Source organism: Pelophylax lessonae (genome assembly GCF_965119305.1).
Source record: "Pelophylax lessonae genome assembly, chromosome: 5".
NCBI classification, from domain to species: domain Eukaryota; kingdom Metazoa; phylum Chordata; class Amphibia; order Anura; family Ranidae; genus Pelophylax; species Pelophylax lessonae.
In genome coordinates, this window is record NC_138772.1 from 467,112,384 (window position 1) to 467,129,876 (window position 17,493).

Below are 17,493 nucleotides of genomic sequence, written 5' to 3' on the forward strand. Positions count from 1 at the left end.
CTTGTGAATTTTGAAGAAAATTAGGATGGCACACTGTTTATTACTACTCCCTATTCTCTTCATATAGGTTTGTGTTTGCCAGGCCTCACTATCATCACAATGCATTATAATAAACATTTTACTGGGTTCATTAAACTGAGTGTAAAAAATGCACCATTGATGTGGTTGTGGTGAACAAAATAAAAACACTTAGCACTAATGGTATAGGTTCAGATGTAATGACACTGAATAGATTGTTTGCAATATAAGTTTTTACCTAGATTGGAACAGTGCATGGAGCCTGAGTGCAGCCCCTAGTCTTGGTGAAACGAGAATGTGGGTGTTTCCTGCAGGGGTGCAATTTTAAATTGGAAGACCCCTTAAGATTTATATTAATTGGTTCCTCATCACTTGTGGCATTCGCAAATTTACTAAATTATTTACATTTAAATTATTACAAGAGGCAGTGCTTGGTGATTTGCTGGTGTATAACCCCTTCTACACAATGAAAGCAGTAGTTCACCATTTCTTTATATAATTAATTAGTAGATAAAGCGTTCATAATAACGAGTCCCATATCAGTAAATATTTGCAAATATATTATCAGTTCCTTCATTTGAGATAAAATGTATGCCAGTACTGTCAGTTTCTCCATTTGAGATAAAACGTTTGACATTTTCTGACCCTTTAATGTGCAATTTCAATAAAATAGATAAATATTTTTTATTTTACATTTATTTTAGAGAACTTGGGGATTTGGGAAAATCTAAAGTCCTTTATGACTTTTGATTATAGATACAAAATAGTCATGGTGGAATGTACTTTGTATAAAAAAAGGAGGGGTTCTTTGAAATGCAATGCTCATGTGGCAGAAAGGAGCTCAGAATCAATTTTATATATCATTTTTAACAAATTACATAATAGATACCATACAAAGAAAATGTACAGGATCTAGAAATAAAAAATAACAAGGTAAAGGCAAGATGGACGCAGGAGCTATATAAAAAGTGAAAGGCAAGCAAGTTTAGCTAAGTCGCCTTAAAGAGGTTAAAACCTCTTGCTTTTGAAGTTTCACACTTTCTATATTTTCTGGTAGCAACTGTCCTCAGGACTTAAAGTGATAGGACAGCTGCCACCAAAAAAAGGAGGTAAGGGGCAATTTCCTATGGGGTTCTAATGACAGCTATCTAAGAAGTAATTTACATTTGATTTGTTAAGACTTCCTCATACTTCCTGTTGTGTCTTGTAAAGGAAGTAAAGTTACATTTCCCCATTAGGGCAGAAACAGCATAAAAACTGACAGAAATTCCAACATCCCCTTCTTCTTGTAGCTTGCCAAGGGCAATATTTAAAACCTGCAGTGATAAAGTGCTCTGTTTGGAGCTGGCATATGTTCTGCTTTGGATGTAAAATGTGTAATGTCAGTGACTTGCTATGGATGTACAATGTATATTGTCAACCATTCAGTTTTTATTTAGCATAGAATAGGGAGTGGTTAGCACCTCTGTCAGATTTCTATTTTTACTTGAATTTCTGCTGGGGAGATTCAAAGTCTCTATTTGTCCCGTAACCATTGTAACTAAGGCTCAAAGTGAAGGAAATACAAAATTCTAAGTTCTTCCCAGAACAGAGATAAAGAGGGGAATTTCAGGGACAGCCGACAAAGGGAACATTCACACCAGCCACTATGTGGGGTGCAGTGGGATGACAGCAGTGCCAATTTGCAAATTATGGTGCATCACACTGTTCACATTTTTCTTTAAAAACAAATTTTATATAAATGTCAAGCAGTGAAATTGCATTACATTCTATTGGTTGTGACACAGTGCAAGGTGGTGAATTGTCTCCCACTGTGCTATGCTGAAAAAAGCTTGGTTTGCAATACTTTTTTTCAGCACATGCTACTGCAACGCGATGGTGTGAACCGGCCAGGTAGGAGACAAGGCATTTTGCCTTTTCCTGTGGCGGAACTACAGTGGGACTACGCTACCACCTGCACCTGGTGTGAATGTACCCTAAGACGGTATTTTCTTTAGAGTAGTGATGGACAATTAGGTTTCCCAAGAGGCCACATAAGAGACTGTTGTGGAGGGCCGAACGTAATTCTGCTCAATATTATTTCTGGACTTGGAAAGGTCCATAAGTACATATACAAAACAAACACCTGGCGCTAGGAATAAAACGTATGAAATAGGTTATAAATTAGGCCCTTTAAATGGTCAACAATAACTGTGTTGATGGGGGTGTCTAGCAATTTTCTTTCCTGCAACCTGAAGTTGCGGGGAAAGAAAATTGTATCATCTATGGCCGGCTTTAGAAGCTTGGGGATGAATTACTTCACTTAGAAGCTTTGGAGTGAATTACTCCATAGTGGCTGCAGCTACAATGTGTAGTAAGAGCTTATTTTATTATTTTTTTTATTGCTTGTTAAAAATATAAAAATATTTGATTATCCACAGGCTAGCAATTCTCCTTTAAGACAATATCAGTGAGCTGTATGCAGCATTTTATAACGAAAACATGAATTTGCATCGGACCTGTTTATCATCTGATTTCAGTAATTATTTACTGATTTTAAAATTACTTGTAATTACCTTAAATTTGTACCTACTGTACATCATATATTCTCATTGTTTTGCATATACAGCTATACAATGTAAAGCTAAAGGTAATAAACATGATACAAGCAAATAATGAATTGCTCTAATTTCCTGTGACCTGAAATATAAAATCACACGCTGACTGCCACAGGGGTGCATCCTTTTAATAAACTTGGTAATAGTAGTTTTATTACAGTGTAAAATTACATTAGTTTTATCCTGATAGCAGATAAGCAATGCATGGTTTAAGTCATCAGCGGACAATTTACTTATACATGTTTTTCCTATGGATAATGCACAAAAAGCTTTTACAAATAATTATACCTAACTTGATGTTATTGAACCAAAGCTCCCCTGCAGATTGAACTAACATAATTACTACACATCTGAAAATGTAGAGATAAATAATAATATACATGGATCAGGAATCCAGGAAAACAGTGCTTTCTGTGCTTATGACATTATGAGAGGAGGGCTCTATTTGAATAAACAACTCCAGGTAAAAAGTAAAACCAATCAATGAACTGCTAATCGGATCCAGTAAAACAATGCAGCAATAAAGTCTAAAACTCCACTGCGTTATCGTTAAATTTAGTTAGCTGTAATACACTGCAGACAGAAATCACAGCATGCCTCACATGTGTTATGCGAAGGTCTCTTCCTAAAGACTCTATTGTACAGTTTCCTTTTTTCTGACTGATGTATCCCCAATCAGTACAGAGTAAAGCAATCTAGCAGCCTCTACCATAAGCCATGATCAGCCTACATTGCATGGCGAAACACAGAGACCCGGTGATGACATCACTGGGTCCAAAATAAGACATATAATAAAATAGAAAGGTTTTATTTAACATTTTCTTTAGCATGTTGATGAATAAGGAGGGGCAGGGGCAGGCATATTGATTTTAACGTTAGATGCTAGAGTATTAGATACATCTAGCCATATTTTAAGAAGAGCACTGTTACGTGTTGTTTGGACTATATATTGACCCTATAATATAATCTCTATGTAATTTCCATAAAACATTATTTTCCCAGAAAAAGCACCTACTTTACAGTAGCTTCATGTCTTTAACAGTCACACATACAGTATGCAAGGGTTTAAAAAAAATTAGCTGATGCATTTGGCTATTATTCCTTTAAAATAAGTCATGGCTCCCACCACAAAAAAAACACACACACACCAAGAAACAATGAAAGAAAAAATGCAAGAAACACATAAATGCTATTGTTAAGCTAATAATGCTGTTCTGGAAGGATAGTTCACTCAAACAGCCTTACCCTGAATTCTCTACAATCTGTAATCAACTCTATAGTCATTGGCATTATGCTCACTGGTGCATGGTGCATGGAACTATCTCTGTCCCCATCTTGTAAAGCACCAATTACATTCAAACCTCCAAGGCAGGGTTAAATCTGTCAAGCAGCTCTGAGAAATGTATTTGTTCTGACATTTTAGATGAGGCTTTTTGCATAGGAGAGATAGTCAGGAGCCTATAGAAGGCGTGTTTGAGAATTCCTATCCAGCACCACAAACAGATTACCAAAAAGAGTTGTCAGATATCCAGATGACCAACGGATTGAGGAAATTGAAGTGCAATGCTCCAGCAAGTACTTGATGAAATCCTAACGCTAGCCATATACTAGCAGAATTTTGTTAGAAAATCTTTCTTTTTTAGAATGTTCGTTTGAGTTTCAAATTGCTAGTGGGGTCAAATCCATGGTAATTTTAGACAACAGTGGCAAGAATATTCGAAGGAGCTGGATGGAACTTTTTCTTAAACAAATAAATTTCCAACAGTGATTGTGGCTTTAGGTTCAGGAAAATCCATTCACTCCAAAATCAAATGTTAAAAGCAAACAAATTTGTAAAGTACTTTCGAAAGACATTGGTCATGTGATAAAATGTACAGATGAGAATTTTTGTAAGCGTGTTCATTCAAAAATTTACTAGTACTAAAGTTATGAGCAGATGGGATGCACTCCCTCTATGCATGTCAAGCTTTTATTTTCACTGAACAGCAAAACCTTTGGAAATTGCAGTAACATATAATTTAGACAGGTATTATTTAAATGAGGACCTCCAGACCTAGAGAATGCTAAATAGCCATTCACGGAGAGTAGGAAGTTTTTCCTATTATATATAGTAAACAATTAAAATCTTACTTGGCTTTCTTTGTCAGCAGTTTGTTTGACTCTGGATAATGGACAAGAATTTCATTGAGATTCTTCTTATCTAAAATGAAGAGGTTAGCAAAACCATGTGCCACCACATTTGCCGTTCGCCTATTTCCTCCTCCAGAAGATAGCAGGCTAAAATAGATTCAAGTTTAAAGTTAACATTGAATTTGTTTAAAAAGTGTGGGACAGGAGGCTACTACTAGTCATTCTAATTTATCTGACTGGCACCTGTCTTACCTGAGTTCCTTATTACCAATGCTTTGTTCGGCTTTCAAATTTTCCTCTGACAACAAGAAATGTTGTCCTCACCACCAGTCACAGGGACATTTTAGAAAACATGAAAAAAGGAACTCTTTAATGTGTGTTGCAATCTTGTTCTATGTATAATGTATAACACTTCTAACTGCTCTACACTTGAGCAGTAAAAAGTACATGTGGCAGGGGGGGGTTAGCTCCTGAGACAACAAGGCTTGGTGGTGCCAAGGTTTATGTTCTCCAAGCACCAGTAAGTGAATAGGGGGCTTCTACATGATATATATGTCTATTGAGTCCCATAAAAAGAAAATTCTAGGCTCATTTGCATCTGAATTGTTCATTTATAATTACACACAAATATTAAGGACCAGACAACCTCATCCCCAGATCCTTCTCATGGCTGCCTCCTGGAACTGGCTGAAGATGTGATTTTACTAAGAAGCATTGTAGGCAAAACATCTATAACATCTTATACTACCCAATGTTTCATGCTACTAATATTGAGAACCTGGAATGATACTAGCAAAGCTGTGCCATAAACATGCTTCCATACCTAACTCTTTCAAAGCAACAGACATATAAACTTTGTCAAGTTTTTGGAAAGTTGAACCATATTGACACATCAAGGGCTCTGTTGGCAAGATATCACAATCAGAAATTCCTGTCTCACCCATTTTGTGTGGTCAATTAAAAACAAAAAATGATAGTCTCACACCTAGTCAAAGCTAAAATATCTGTCTTTCAAGGAGTTAGGCAGGCCATAGACGATTCGAATTACGTACGATTTATCGTTCGATAAACTAAAGCGGCACTCGTGCACATCATCGAGTGTACCATCAATGTGAGCTGAAAATCGTACGACAAAACACTATTTTTTGTGCCTTTTAACCACATCTCTACCGGACACACTCCCTACTGTTCTGTGTTTTGTTAGGCGAAATCATACAACTCCCCTACTAATGATACGAAATTCGGCCGATTTTCGCAAAAAAACCCAACATGTTGGATATGTGAATTTTTGCTGTCGTACGAAAATCGAACGTTTTACATACCACACTAACGATTACGAACGAAATTCGAATTGTCTATGGCCTGCCTTAGTTGCAATGTATCATGCTGAGTAGTTATATTTCTAAAATCTATAAAATGTATACTATAACACGGAACTAAACCTGATTTCCCCAAACACAGCTCCAGCTTTCAGTGTAACCAGGACTTTCTTGTCATCGGGTCCACCTAAAACTTGCACAGCACCTTGCTTGATTATGTACATCTCTCTTCCAATTTCTCCCTGAGTTAGAAAAAAACTATTTAGATACATTTCTGTATAACAGCACAAAATAATTACAGAAATATGGCTAGCTAGAATTTAGAGAAAATCATAGAATTGTAAAGTTGTGATGAGCTAGGAAACAGTGGTGTGCAACCAATTAGACATCAGGATCCTGAAATGTGGTATCTGACTTGTATAAAATGATTTGAGTCAGTAGTTTCCAGTGCCACAACTTGGCCACCAGAGTTAGGAACAGAGGATTTGGCACATTCTCTTCTGTCATTTATTTAGTATAATTTTGGGGCATCAGCATAGTGTACTGATTATTATTATGTTATCGAGTAGCGTTATGGGGTTAGGTCGAATTTTAGGGCTAGGCTTAAAAGATAGGTTCAGATTCAGGAAAATGGTTAGTTTATTCTTAAAGAATACATTATAACCACCCACAATAATGTAAATAAACAATGAAGCTGAAACCATGCTTTTCTTGATCTGGGACCCTTTAAAAGAAAACTGAGGACAGGGCTACTCCAGGACTGTAAGAACACCTGATATAAGAATGCTTTTTTTGGGCCAGTGACTCAAAGTAATAAAACAAGGACAAGGAGAACAGAATAAAGCCCAAAGGATAAAGTTTCAGAATATTCACCGGCAAAAACAGATCAGCAATGGAAGTACATGATTTATCTGTAGGCATTACAATTATTATTCAGTGCTTGTCACCTAAGTCACATACATACCTTATGTTGGAATTTAAATGTCTTTCTCACTGGTAAATGCTTTTGTAAGCTGTGCACCCCCTTTCTCTTTCTTTACCCCTTGTTTGTGTTTATCCGTAGAAAATATGGATTCAATTTTAAAAATTAAAGGGGATGTATGTGCTATATAAAAAACAAACATTCATACTCACCTGATGCTGCAGCATCAGCTGCCCCCCCCTTCTTGATCTAAGACCAAGAACTGAATGATCACATGACTGCTGATTGCTCAGTTATCAGTCTTCATTTAAGCGGAGAGCAGTGGCTGTCAGTCGTTGCTCACCGCTCTGCCCATGCAGCACACACTGGCAAATGAAGAAGCGGGCACAGCTGGCACTGAGAGCGGAAGCAAGCTGTCAATTAGGCAGCTGGGTGGATCCCAACAATATGGTCAAGGTTCTTCTAGAGTCTGGGGCAGCTCTGTGACGTTAGCCAACAGTGGTCTGTAAGGTCCAAGGTAAAGTTTTGTTCACTGTGAACAACCAATCGTGCTGGCAGAATTCAGTTTCTAAAAAAAATGTCCTGCACGAGACTGTGCACTTAAACTGAACATCACTTTTCTTGCTGAGCAGCCTGTTTTCCATTCAATAACCCACTGATTTCTCATTATTCTCAGGAACTTGAACAGCAAGATCTCTACACCTGAATTCTTTGCACTTCAACTCTCTCCCCTCTCCCTGTAGAAATTTCAAGGCAGCCACTTTGTTTCTGATGGACTTATTCATGTATTTTGAATTCCATAGAAAGCAGCACAGACATGAGAACACTTTTCTTTATTTTGTTATGGGTTAAACCGATACATTCAGACAGACACAACATTTTTTCCCCAAAAAAATAAAAGATAAATGTGCAGGCAATTTTGTGGTTTAGCTTTGTGGCAGATACAGTAGAAAATATGGGAAAAGAGTGATGATTAAACAAGGGAGCAGTGTGAAAGGCACATAATCAGTTAGGTCAGAAATGTCATGCCTTCTCTGCGCGGGTCCTCTAGATGTCAGATAACCATTTCATACACTTTTCATTTTTCAAATAATGATGGAATTGCTGCCTCGGTTTTGAGCTGGTAAATTGTGTTTACTTATTGTTAGATAATATATACTGTTAGAATTCCAGAGTGGTTTTCTTCTGTATATCTAAATCATAGCAGCTATGGCTCTTAAATGATTATATCTTGTCTCCTAAATGAAGACATTTGCAGTTGGTATTCATGTTGTTTTGAAGGTTAAAGCTTTCATTTGTTAAATGCACTTTCCAAAGCTGTCAAAGCAGAAAACAGATGTCTGCATAAAAGCCTTTATTTTGGTGTTACCCATATTTTTGAAGGAGTCATTTTAACAAATTGTTTTAAAGTGCACACCTAATTCATACAGCGCAAGGAGTCATTATTCAAAACAGAAAAAAAAATAAAATGCAATATTTATATAACAAAAAAGTTACTCTACCATAACTGGATATCTGTTTTACAAAAACATAACATGGTTATCCTATAGACTTATATTTCACATAAAAATAAAAGGTGAATACACTGCACATATAATATATATACAGTATATATATATATATATATATATATATATATATATATATATATATATATATGTATATGTATGTATGTGTATATATATATATATATATATACATACTGCTGAAAAAAAATGTAAGGAACACTTTGAAAACACATCAGATCTCATAGGGGAAAAGTATCTCGCTGGATATCTATACTGATATGGACTGGGTAATGTGTTAGAAATGAAAGGATGCCACATCGTTTGATGGAAATGAAAATGATCAACCTACAGAGGGCTGAATTCAAAGACACCCCCGAAAATCAAAGTGAAATAATGATGCAGCAGGCTAGTCTATTTTGCTGAAATTTTATTGTAGCAACTCAAAATGGTACACAGTAGTTTGTATGGCCTCCACGTGCTTGTATGCATGCCTGACAATGTTGGCGCATGCTCTTAATGAGACGACGGATGGTGTCCTGGGGCATTTCCTCCCAGATCTGGACCAGGGCATCACTGTGCTCCTGAACAGACTGAGGTGCAACCTGGCAGCGTTGGATGGACCAAAACATATTGTCCCAGAGGTGTTCTATTGGATTTAGGTCAGGCGAGCGTGCGGGCCATTCAATATTATCAATTCCTTCATCCTTCAGGAACTGGCTGCATACTCTCGCCACATGAGGCCAGGCATTGTCGTGCACCAGGAGGAACCCAGGACCCACTGCACCAGCGTAGAGTCTGACAATGTGTCAAAGGATTTCATCCCGATACCTAATGGCAGTCAGGGTGCCATTTTCTAGCTGGTCTGTGCATCCCTCCATGGATATGCCCCCCAGACCATGACTGACCCATCACCACACCAGTCATGCTGAACGATTTAACAGGCAGCAAAGCATTCTCCATGGCTTCTCCAGACCATTTCACATCTGTCACATGTGCTCAAGGTGAACCTGCTATTATCTGTGAAAAGCACCGGGTGGACCTGCCAATTCTGGTGTTCAATGGCACGGCGCCAGGCAATTCTTCACAGTGCCATGCAGTGAGCACAGGGCCCACTAGAGGGTGTCAGGCCCTCAGGTCCCCCTCATGGAGTCTGTTTCTGATTATTTGGTCAGAGACATTCACACCAGTGGCCTGCTGGAGGTCATTTTGTAGGGCTCTGGCAGCGCTCATCCTATTCCTCCTTGCACAAAGGAGCAGATACCAGTCCTGTTGATGGGTTAAGGACCTTCTACGGCCCTGTCCAGCTCTCCTAGAGTAACTGCCTGTCTGCTGGAATCTCCTCCATGCTTTTGAGAATGTGCTGGGTGACACAGCAAACCTTCTGGCAATGGCACATATTGATGTGCCATCCTGGAGGAGCTGGACTGCCTGAGCAACCTCTATAGTGTCCAGGTATTGCCTCATGCTACCAGTAGTGATACTGACCCTGGCCAAATGCAAAACTAGTAAAAAACAGTCTGAAAAGATGAGTAGGGAAACAAAAGTCAGTGGCCTTCATCTGTAAACCATTTCTGTTTTGGGGGTCAACTTATTGTTACCCATCTAGTGCACCTGTTGTTAATTTCATTACCACCAAAGCAGCTGAAACTGATAAACAAACCCCTCTGCTACTTAACTGACCAGATCAATATCCCAGGAGTTTAATTGACTTGATGCTATACTATAAATAAAAAGTGCTCCTTTCATTTTTTTTGAGCAGTGTATATATCTTATACATACACACACTAGGATGTAGTAGGCAACTTGGGGATTGCTGACCTCTTATTTGCATACTTTTAGGAGCGTGGATACAAAGGGGTTGATTTACTAAAGGCAAATAGACTATACACTTTGCAAAATGCAGTTGCACACTGCCAGTGCAGTTGTTCCAGAGCTTAGTAAATGAGGTAAAGCTTCACTTTGCAAAATAAATGCCATCACGTGCAAGGAAAAAATAAACTGCATCTTTGCTTGCACATGATTGGATGATGGAAGACAGCAGAGCTTATGTTCTATTACTAAGCTTTCGAGCGACTACACTCTATTTGCCTTTATTAAAGGGTAAGGGCTCTTTCACACGGCCGCTCCGTGTGAGAGCTCCGCTGCGGTCCTTTTTTTTTTTTTTTTCCACGGAGCGGATGACATTTCTGTCATCCGCTCCGTATGCCCGCATATCATCCCATCCGTTTGCGGATGATATGCGGACATAATGTAAGTCTATGGGGGTTTGCGGATGTCAGCGGATGACACCGCTGACATCCGATTTTCAGTTCAAAAAAACGGAACAGAACTGACAGGAGGAAGAAAATCGGATGTCAGCGGATGGTATTCCGCTGACATCCGCAATGCCATAGACTAACATTATGTCCGCAAATCATCCGCAAAAAAATAGGATGATTTGCGGACATACGGAGCGCCAGTGTGAAAGGGCCCTAACTCAACTTTTGTGGGGAAAAAAAAAAACAAATAAAGAAAAAGTATAATAGAGTATACAATTGTGACACAAGTCATATTGTAATTGAATGTTCTTCAAAATGACCTTTCCTTTTCAATCTGCAGCCACTGTAATTTTCTGAAAATGCAATGCAATATGGCTACCTGGAGTTGTTCTGTACACAGAATGTATACTGACCACACCCCAGAAACATAATTTCCTGCTTGTGTGATTGGCTCACTGATTTCCCCAGAAGTCTGCACTAAGGTACAAGTCAGATTTCAGGCATCCCTTGGAACAAAAATGTAATTTTTGGTGAGATACTCCCAATAGGAACACGTCTAAAGGGATGCAGGCCCAGCAGCTTTCCTCATTAGAGCTTTGCAGCTGCACAGCTAAATCATACATTTGAAACCACTCCTATTAGACCCACTCAGCACAGAGGAACAAACAGTGATTTCTTCAGAATAACAAAAGGTAGGAATCTGCAATAAAGGTTGTTATAACTCCTGCAATATATATAGTTCAACCCAAGGGAAATATTTTTTTCTCAACAAAAGTGGAGTTACGCTTTAAGTCAGCCCCATAGAGCCAATATGACACAAACAGAGAGCCACAAACAAAAATCCAGCAGTGCACATCCACAATGGGAAAAGACACGTAGTGTAAGAGGATAGACAGCACCAGCAAGGAAAAACAGTTATCTATCTCCAGCTCTATCTGGAAAAAATGTAGAAACAGATGTTTTACTATAAGAATTAAAAAACCACAGAAGACATGGCAGTGTAAAACTGGCCAGTATGTAGGCAGGTGTAATGCTGCAGTGTGTTTGCCAACTTATATGTGGCACTGTGTTGCACCTTCAGTTTGATAGGAACTCATTAGGGACTAAGATATCCCCTGATATGAACTTCAGGTGGCCATCTTGGGGAAGCCAGTGCATGTAATCAGCACTAAAATTAGATTAGGGCGGCCATTTTGGCAGGGCCATGATATCATAAGCCTACCATTTTATAGGGAATCCTGCAAGAGAGATGAAAGGGACCAAGAAAAATACCCAAGAAGACTTGCAAATTATTCACTCAGGGGGCTGAATACAAATGCACACCACACTTTTCAGATATTTATTTGTAAAAATTAAAAAAAAAAAACATTTATCATTTTCATTCTACTTCTTGATTATGAGCTACTTTGTGTTTGTCTAGCACATAAAATCCCAATAAAACACATTTACGTTTTTGGTTGTAACATGACAAAATGTATATTTGCAGATAGAGCCATGTATTTCCCCCATGTCCTGGGAGTGGCTTTGTTCCCAAGGGGCAGTAAAAATCCAGCACTGTCCGCAAGTTGTGCTTTCAAGCATAATAGTAAGCTTATGGCAGGATCATGAGTTACACAGCAACAGAGAAATCACCACAGCACCCCTTCCTTTGCATATGAACTGTACAACAATGTATGTTAACTATGCCACAGACTGTTACCAGCTATTATTTTGAACTGTTATTTGCAATCATATGAACTCTAAAGGACACTGTAACCTAATGTCTGTGAGTCTTTAAGTATTGTTCAGTAAAGTTCACGAAAGTCGTTGCAATGCCTCATTACTGACAACAAACACAAGGTTTATGGGTTTTTATGAGGCTGGATGGCCAAGTTAATGGTGAGTAATGAGTCATGTGCAGAGCAGAAAATGTAATTTATTATGTACAGCCAATACCAGGGGAATGCATTATTATGTGTTAAGAGTTGAAAAACTGGTGGTGCCTAGCTGGAATAAGGATTATCCTCCTGGTGGTGCTTTAGGATCCCTCAAGTTGTGTCAAGCAACAAGTAGCTTGGGTCCCCATGCCACATAGGCCTCAAGCATTCAAACTATCCTTGGAGTGCTATTCTTAACCACAGAAAGGGGAGGTACCTGCAATAGAGTGTGCTCCAGGTGTAAAGGGGGGGGGGGCTCAGAGGGAATGAAAATCAGGAGGATGTAGTGTGCAGGGTCTCAGACTCCCCATCCATGCATGCACATGAGCAGAAATCGGAGGTCTGTGTGGGCTTGGGGCAGTTATAGATAGTATAGCTATGATTGTCCCTAAAAATAGGCCTGTATCGTTGTAGGCCACTAGCAAAAAGGTTCAGCCATGTGTTGCAGCTATGGGAGCCTACAAGCACCAGGACAATTCTAAATAGCAAGGGTAGGCCCAAATTTACTAGAGACAACGAACATAGGCTCCACTTTAATATAAAAATTAAAATACTAAAGAGCATACGGAAGTAAAAGTATCCAGCAGGAGGACAGTTTTAATCCTAGATAATAGGGTGAACCAGTGTATGCCTAACTTTTATTTTATCTATATTGAGATAGGAGTGCTGTGAATGTTACATAGTTACATACTCAATAAGGTTGAAAAAACTCTGTTTTTATTTGTTCACCCTCTAAGTGTTTGAGTGTTTTATGTGCTTGAAAAAAAAGAGCTCCTACAAGCATAGGCCAATTTGCAAGAGTGTAAAAAAAAGTTTATTTTGTTTCCCTTTTCTTTTCTCTCTCCATCAGACCCCATACCAGTGATCAGTAAAATCCCTGGATCAACCTACTGACTTAAATAAACCCCATAGGCCTGTATACTTTGCTGACTAAAGAAGATACCTAAAAGTTTTTTTTAATTTAACAACATTCTCAACTAATACCAATTCCTGGAGGAGAAAGTTCCACACGTTTACTGCTCTGACAGTAAAGGTCTCAGTTTAAAGCTTTGTTTTCTTTTTTTTGGGATACAGCACCATACACATTATTTATGTGTAATGGTGTATATCCCATTACCTGCAGGCTGCTGCTTCTGCTAAAAATCCTCCCTGTGGTGCCTTCTTGCCGCCGCTGGATACCGTCCTGAGCAGCTGTCTTCTTGAGAGTTAACAGCAGTTGCTGCTACAGTATTTGTGACCAAAATATCACTGCATATTCAAGATGAAGCAGAACCAGTGTTTTATAATGGGACAGAATTATGGATTTATCTTTAAAATATATGCCCTTTTTTTTAAAAGAAGAGAGCATTTTGCTAGTTTTGTCATCTCATTGTACAATCTCTGTACAATTTCCTTTAGCGTTACCAAAAAGCTAAAATAAGTAAAATAAGGACAAAGTAGTGGGGAGGCTTGTGACAACATTGACCTAACATGACCAGATTGGGTAAATTAAATGGCCATAATGACAATGCCCTAACATGGCCATGTGGCCATAGTCAATATTGTCATAAGCATCTGCACCCCTGTGTATGTGAAGCTGTGGGATGGGGAATTCCTTTGCATTCTGCCAAACATGGATTCAGAACAAACCTGGAGCCAAACCCAAGCTCATCCCATGACTTAACACAGTACTGCACTTTATACAGTGAACCTCGCACAGTCAATGTCAGGTTGATAGGGTTTAGATGCACATTCACCGTTTTTTTTTTTTTTTTGCTTCAAATGATGCAGCAGCATACTGCATACTGCAAACTTATTGTTACACTTTACACACCCCAAACTGATAAATGGCCCTATTAACATGAAATTAAAATGGAAACCCCAAAATACTGCCTCTAAAGCAAAAGCCACTTTTTTTTTTTTAAAGAGAAACTATGCAGCAAAAAAAAAAAAAAAAAGAAGCAGTTTTCCCTGAAATAAAGGTTCCAGTAACATAAAATAACAAAAAATATACCCAAAATACCACTTCTACCAAAGAAAAAACGTACAAAAAAAAAAAGCTATAGATAGAACAGCAGCTAAAAATAACTGCTAACATAAAATTGACCACAAAATAAAATAAGGATAAAAAAGATTGCACCAAAGAGCAAGAAATCAGAATTAAAGTACAATTTCCAAACTGACCCTAATCTCTTCCTGGGCAGTTTGTCAACTTTTCCATATCCTTTACCTACTGCAATTTCCGATACACTGACACTATGACTGCCCTGACCCCCCACCCCATTTATGGTGAGGAATCTGGCTTATTCAAAAACACTTACAAGCCTGCAGGCCATAGTTAGAAGGCCATGCAGTGCATTTTTTTTAATCCCCCATTGAATCTACGTATAGAATTGCCAGGACCATAAATCTTGAACTTGCAGGATTCACTTTGAAACCATAGTAGCAACAAGATCAAACCTCGTCCCTAATGATAACCTTACAATTTTCTTAAGTTACAAACCCGATTCCAAAAAAGTTGGGACACTGTACAAATTGGGAATAAAAACAGAATGCAATGATGTAGAAGTTTCAAATTTCAATATTTTATTCAGAATACAACATAGATGACATATCAAATGTTTAAACTGAGAAAATGTATAATTTTAGGGGAAAAATAAGTTAAGTTGATTTTAAATTTCATGGCATCAACACATCTCAAAAAAGTTGGGACAAGGCCATGTTTACCACTGTGTGGCATCCCCTCTTCTTTTTATAACAGTCTGCAAACATCTGGGGACTGAGGAGACAAGTTGCTCAAGTTTAGGAATAGGAATGTTGTCCCATTCTTGTCTAATACAGGCTTCTAGTTGCTCAACTTAGGTCTTCTTTGTCACATCTTCCTCTTTATGATGTGCAAAATGTTTTCTATGGGTGAAAAATCTGGACTGCAGGCTGGCCATTTCAGTACCCAGATCCTTCTTCTACGCAGCTTGATGTTGTAATTGATGCAGTATGTGGTCTGGCATTGTCATGTTGGAAAATGCAAGGTCTTCCCAGAAAGAGACGACGTCTGGATGGGAGCATATGTTGTTCTAGAACTTGGATATACCTTTCAGCATTGATGGTGCCTTTCGAGATGTGTAAGCTGCCCATGCCACATGCACTCATGCAACCCCCATACCATCAGAGATGCAAGCTTCTGAACTGAGCGCTGAGAACAACTTGGGTTGTCCTTGTCCTCTTTAGTGCGGACGACATGGAGTCCCAGTTTTCCAAAAAGAACTTCAAATTTTGATTCGTCTGACCACAGAACAGTTTTCCACTTTGCCACAGTCCATTTTAAATAAGCCTTGGCCCAGAGAAAACGCCTGCGCTTCTGGATCATGTTTAGATATGGCTTGTTTTTGGCCTATTGAGTTTTAGATGGCAACGGCGAATGGCACGGTGAATTGTGTTCACCGACAATGTTTTCTGGAAGTATTCCTGAGCCCATGTTGTGATTTCCATTACAGTAGCATTCCTGTATGTGATGCAGTGCCGTCTAAGGGCCCGAAGATCACGGGCATCCAATATGGTTTTCCGGCCTTGACCCTTACGCACAGAGATTGTTCCAGATTCTCTGAATCTTTGGATGATATTATGCACTGTAGATGATGATAACTTCAAACTCTTTCAAATTTTTCTCTGAGAAACTCCTTTCTGATATTGGTCCACTATTTTTCGCTGCAGCATTGGGGGAATTGGTGATCCTCTGCTCATCTTGACTTCTGAGGGACACTGCCACTCTGAGAGACTCTTTTTATACCCAATCATGTTGCCAATTGACCTAATAAGTTGCAAATTGGTCCTCTAGTGGTTCCTTATATGTACATTTAACTTTTTCGGCCTCTTATTGCTACCTGTCCCAACTTTTTTGGAATGTGTAGCTCTCATGAAATCCAAAATGAGCCAATATTTGGCATGACATTTCAAAATGTCTCACTTTAAACATTTGATATGTTTTTTTCCAAACTTTTTGGTCTTTTTTTATTTGTGTAGCAAAAAAGAAAAAACCTTGCGGTGATCAAATACCACCAAAAGAAAGCTCTATTTGTGGGAATAATTTTTTTTTGCCAAAGATATTGCACTCTTGGTAAACAATTCAGGGTAAGGCAGTCCTGGAAAATATTGGCGGCCACACAAAATATTGACACTTTGGGCCCGATTTGGACATATTTTGCTAGGGTATACTCACTTTTGTTGCCAGCGGTTTAGACATTAATGGCTGTGTGTGGAGTTATTTTGAGGGGACAGCAAATTTAAAGTGTTATACAAGCTGTACATTCACTACTTTACATTGTAGCAAAGTGTCATTTCTTCAGTGTGGTCACATGAAAAGATATAAAATATTCACAAAAATGTGAGGGCTGTACTCATATTTGTGAGATACTGTAAATTACTGTATATGTATTAGGGACTATCATGACAGTGCTTGTGAATTGCCAAAGACAATGGTTTAAATAAACTAGTAATTGTTGAACTGTATAAAACAGGAAAGGGATATAAAAAGATATCCAAGCAATTGAGAATGCCAATCAGCATTGTACAAACGCTAATCAAGAAGTGGAAAATAAGGGGCTCTGTTCTGTTCTGAAACCAAACCATGGCCAGGTAGACCAACTAAAATTCCAGCCACAACTGCCAGGAAAATTGCTGGGGATGCAAAGAAAAACCCACAAATAACTTCAAATGAAATACAGAACTCTCTGAAAACATGTGGTGTGGTTGTTTCAAGAGGCACAATAACGAGGCACTTGAAGAAAGGTGGGCTGCATGGTCGAGTCGCCAGAAGAAAGCCATTACTACGCAAATGCCACAAAGTATC

At 38.6% G+C, this 17,493-nt stretch overlaps 1 protein-coding gene across 1 annotated transcript in view; it reads right to left on the reverse strand.

The window, feature by feature from the left end:
- Window positions 1–17,493, reverse strand: part of CNGB3 (cyclic nucleotide gated channel subunit beta 3) — a gene marked incomplete at its 5' end in the record, with an annotated part of 244,413 nt that overhangs the window by 42,497 nt on the left and 184,423 nt on the right. The window contains 2 exons of the mRNA XM_082259003.1: window positions 4,746–4,892; window positions 6,188–6,306. Of these exons, the coding sequence (XP_082115129.1) occupies window positions 4,746–4,892; window positions 6,188–6,306 (266 nt within the window). The remainder of the gene's footprint in view (window positions 1–4,745; window positions 4,893–6,187; window positions 6,307–17,493) is intronic.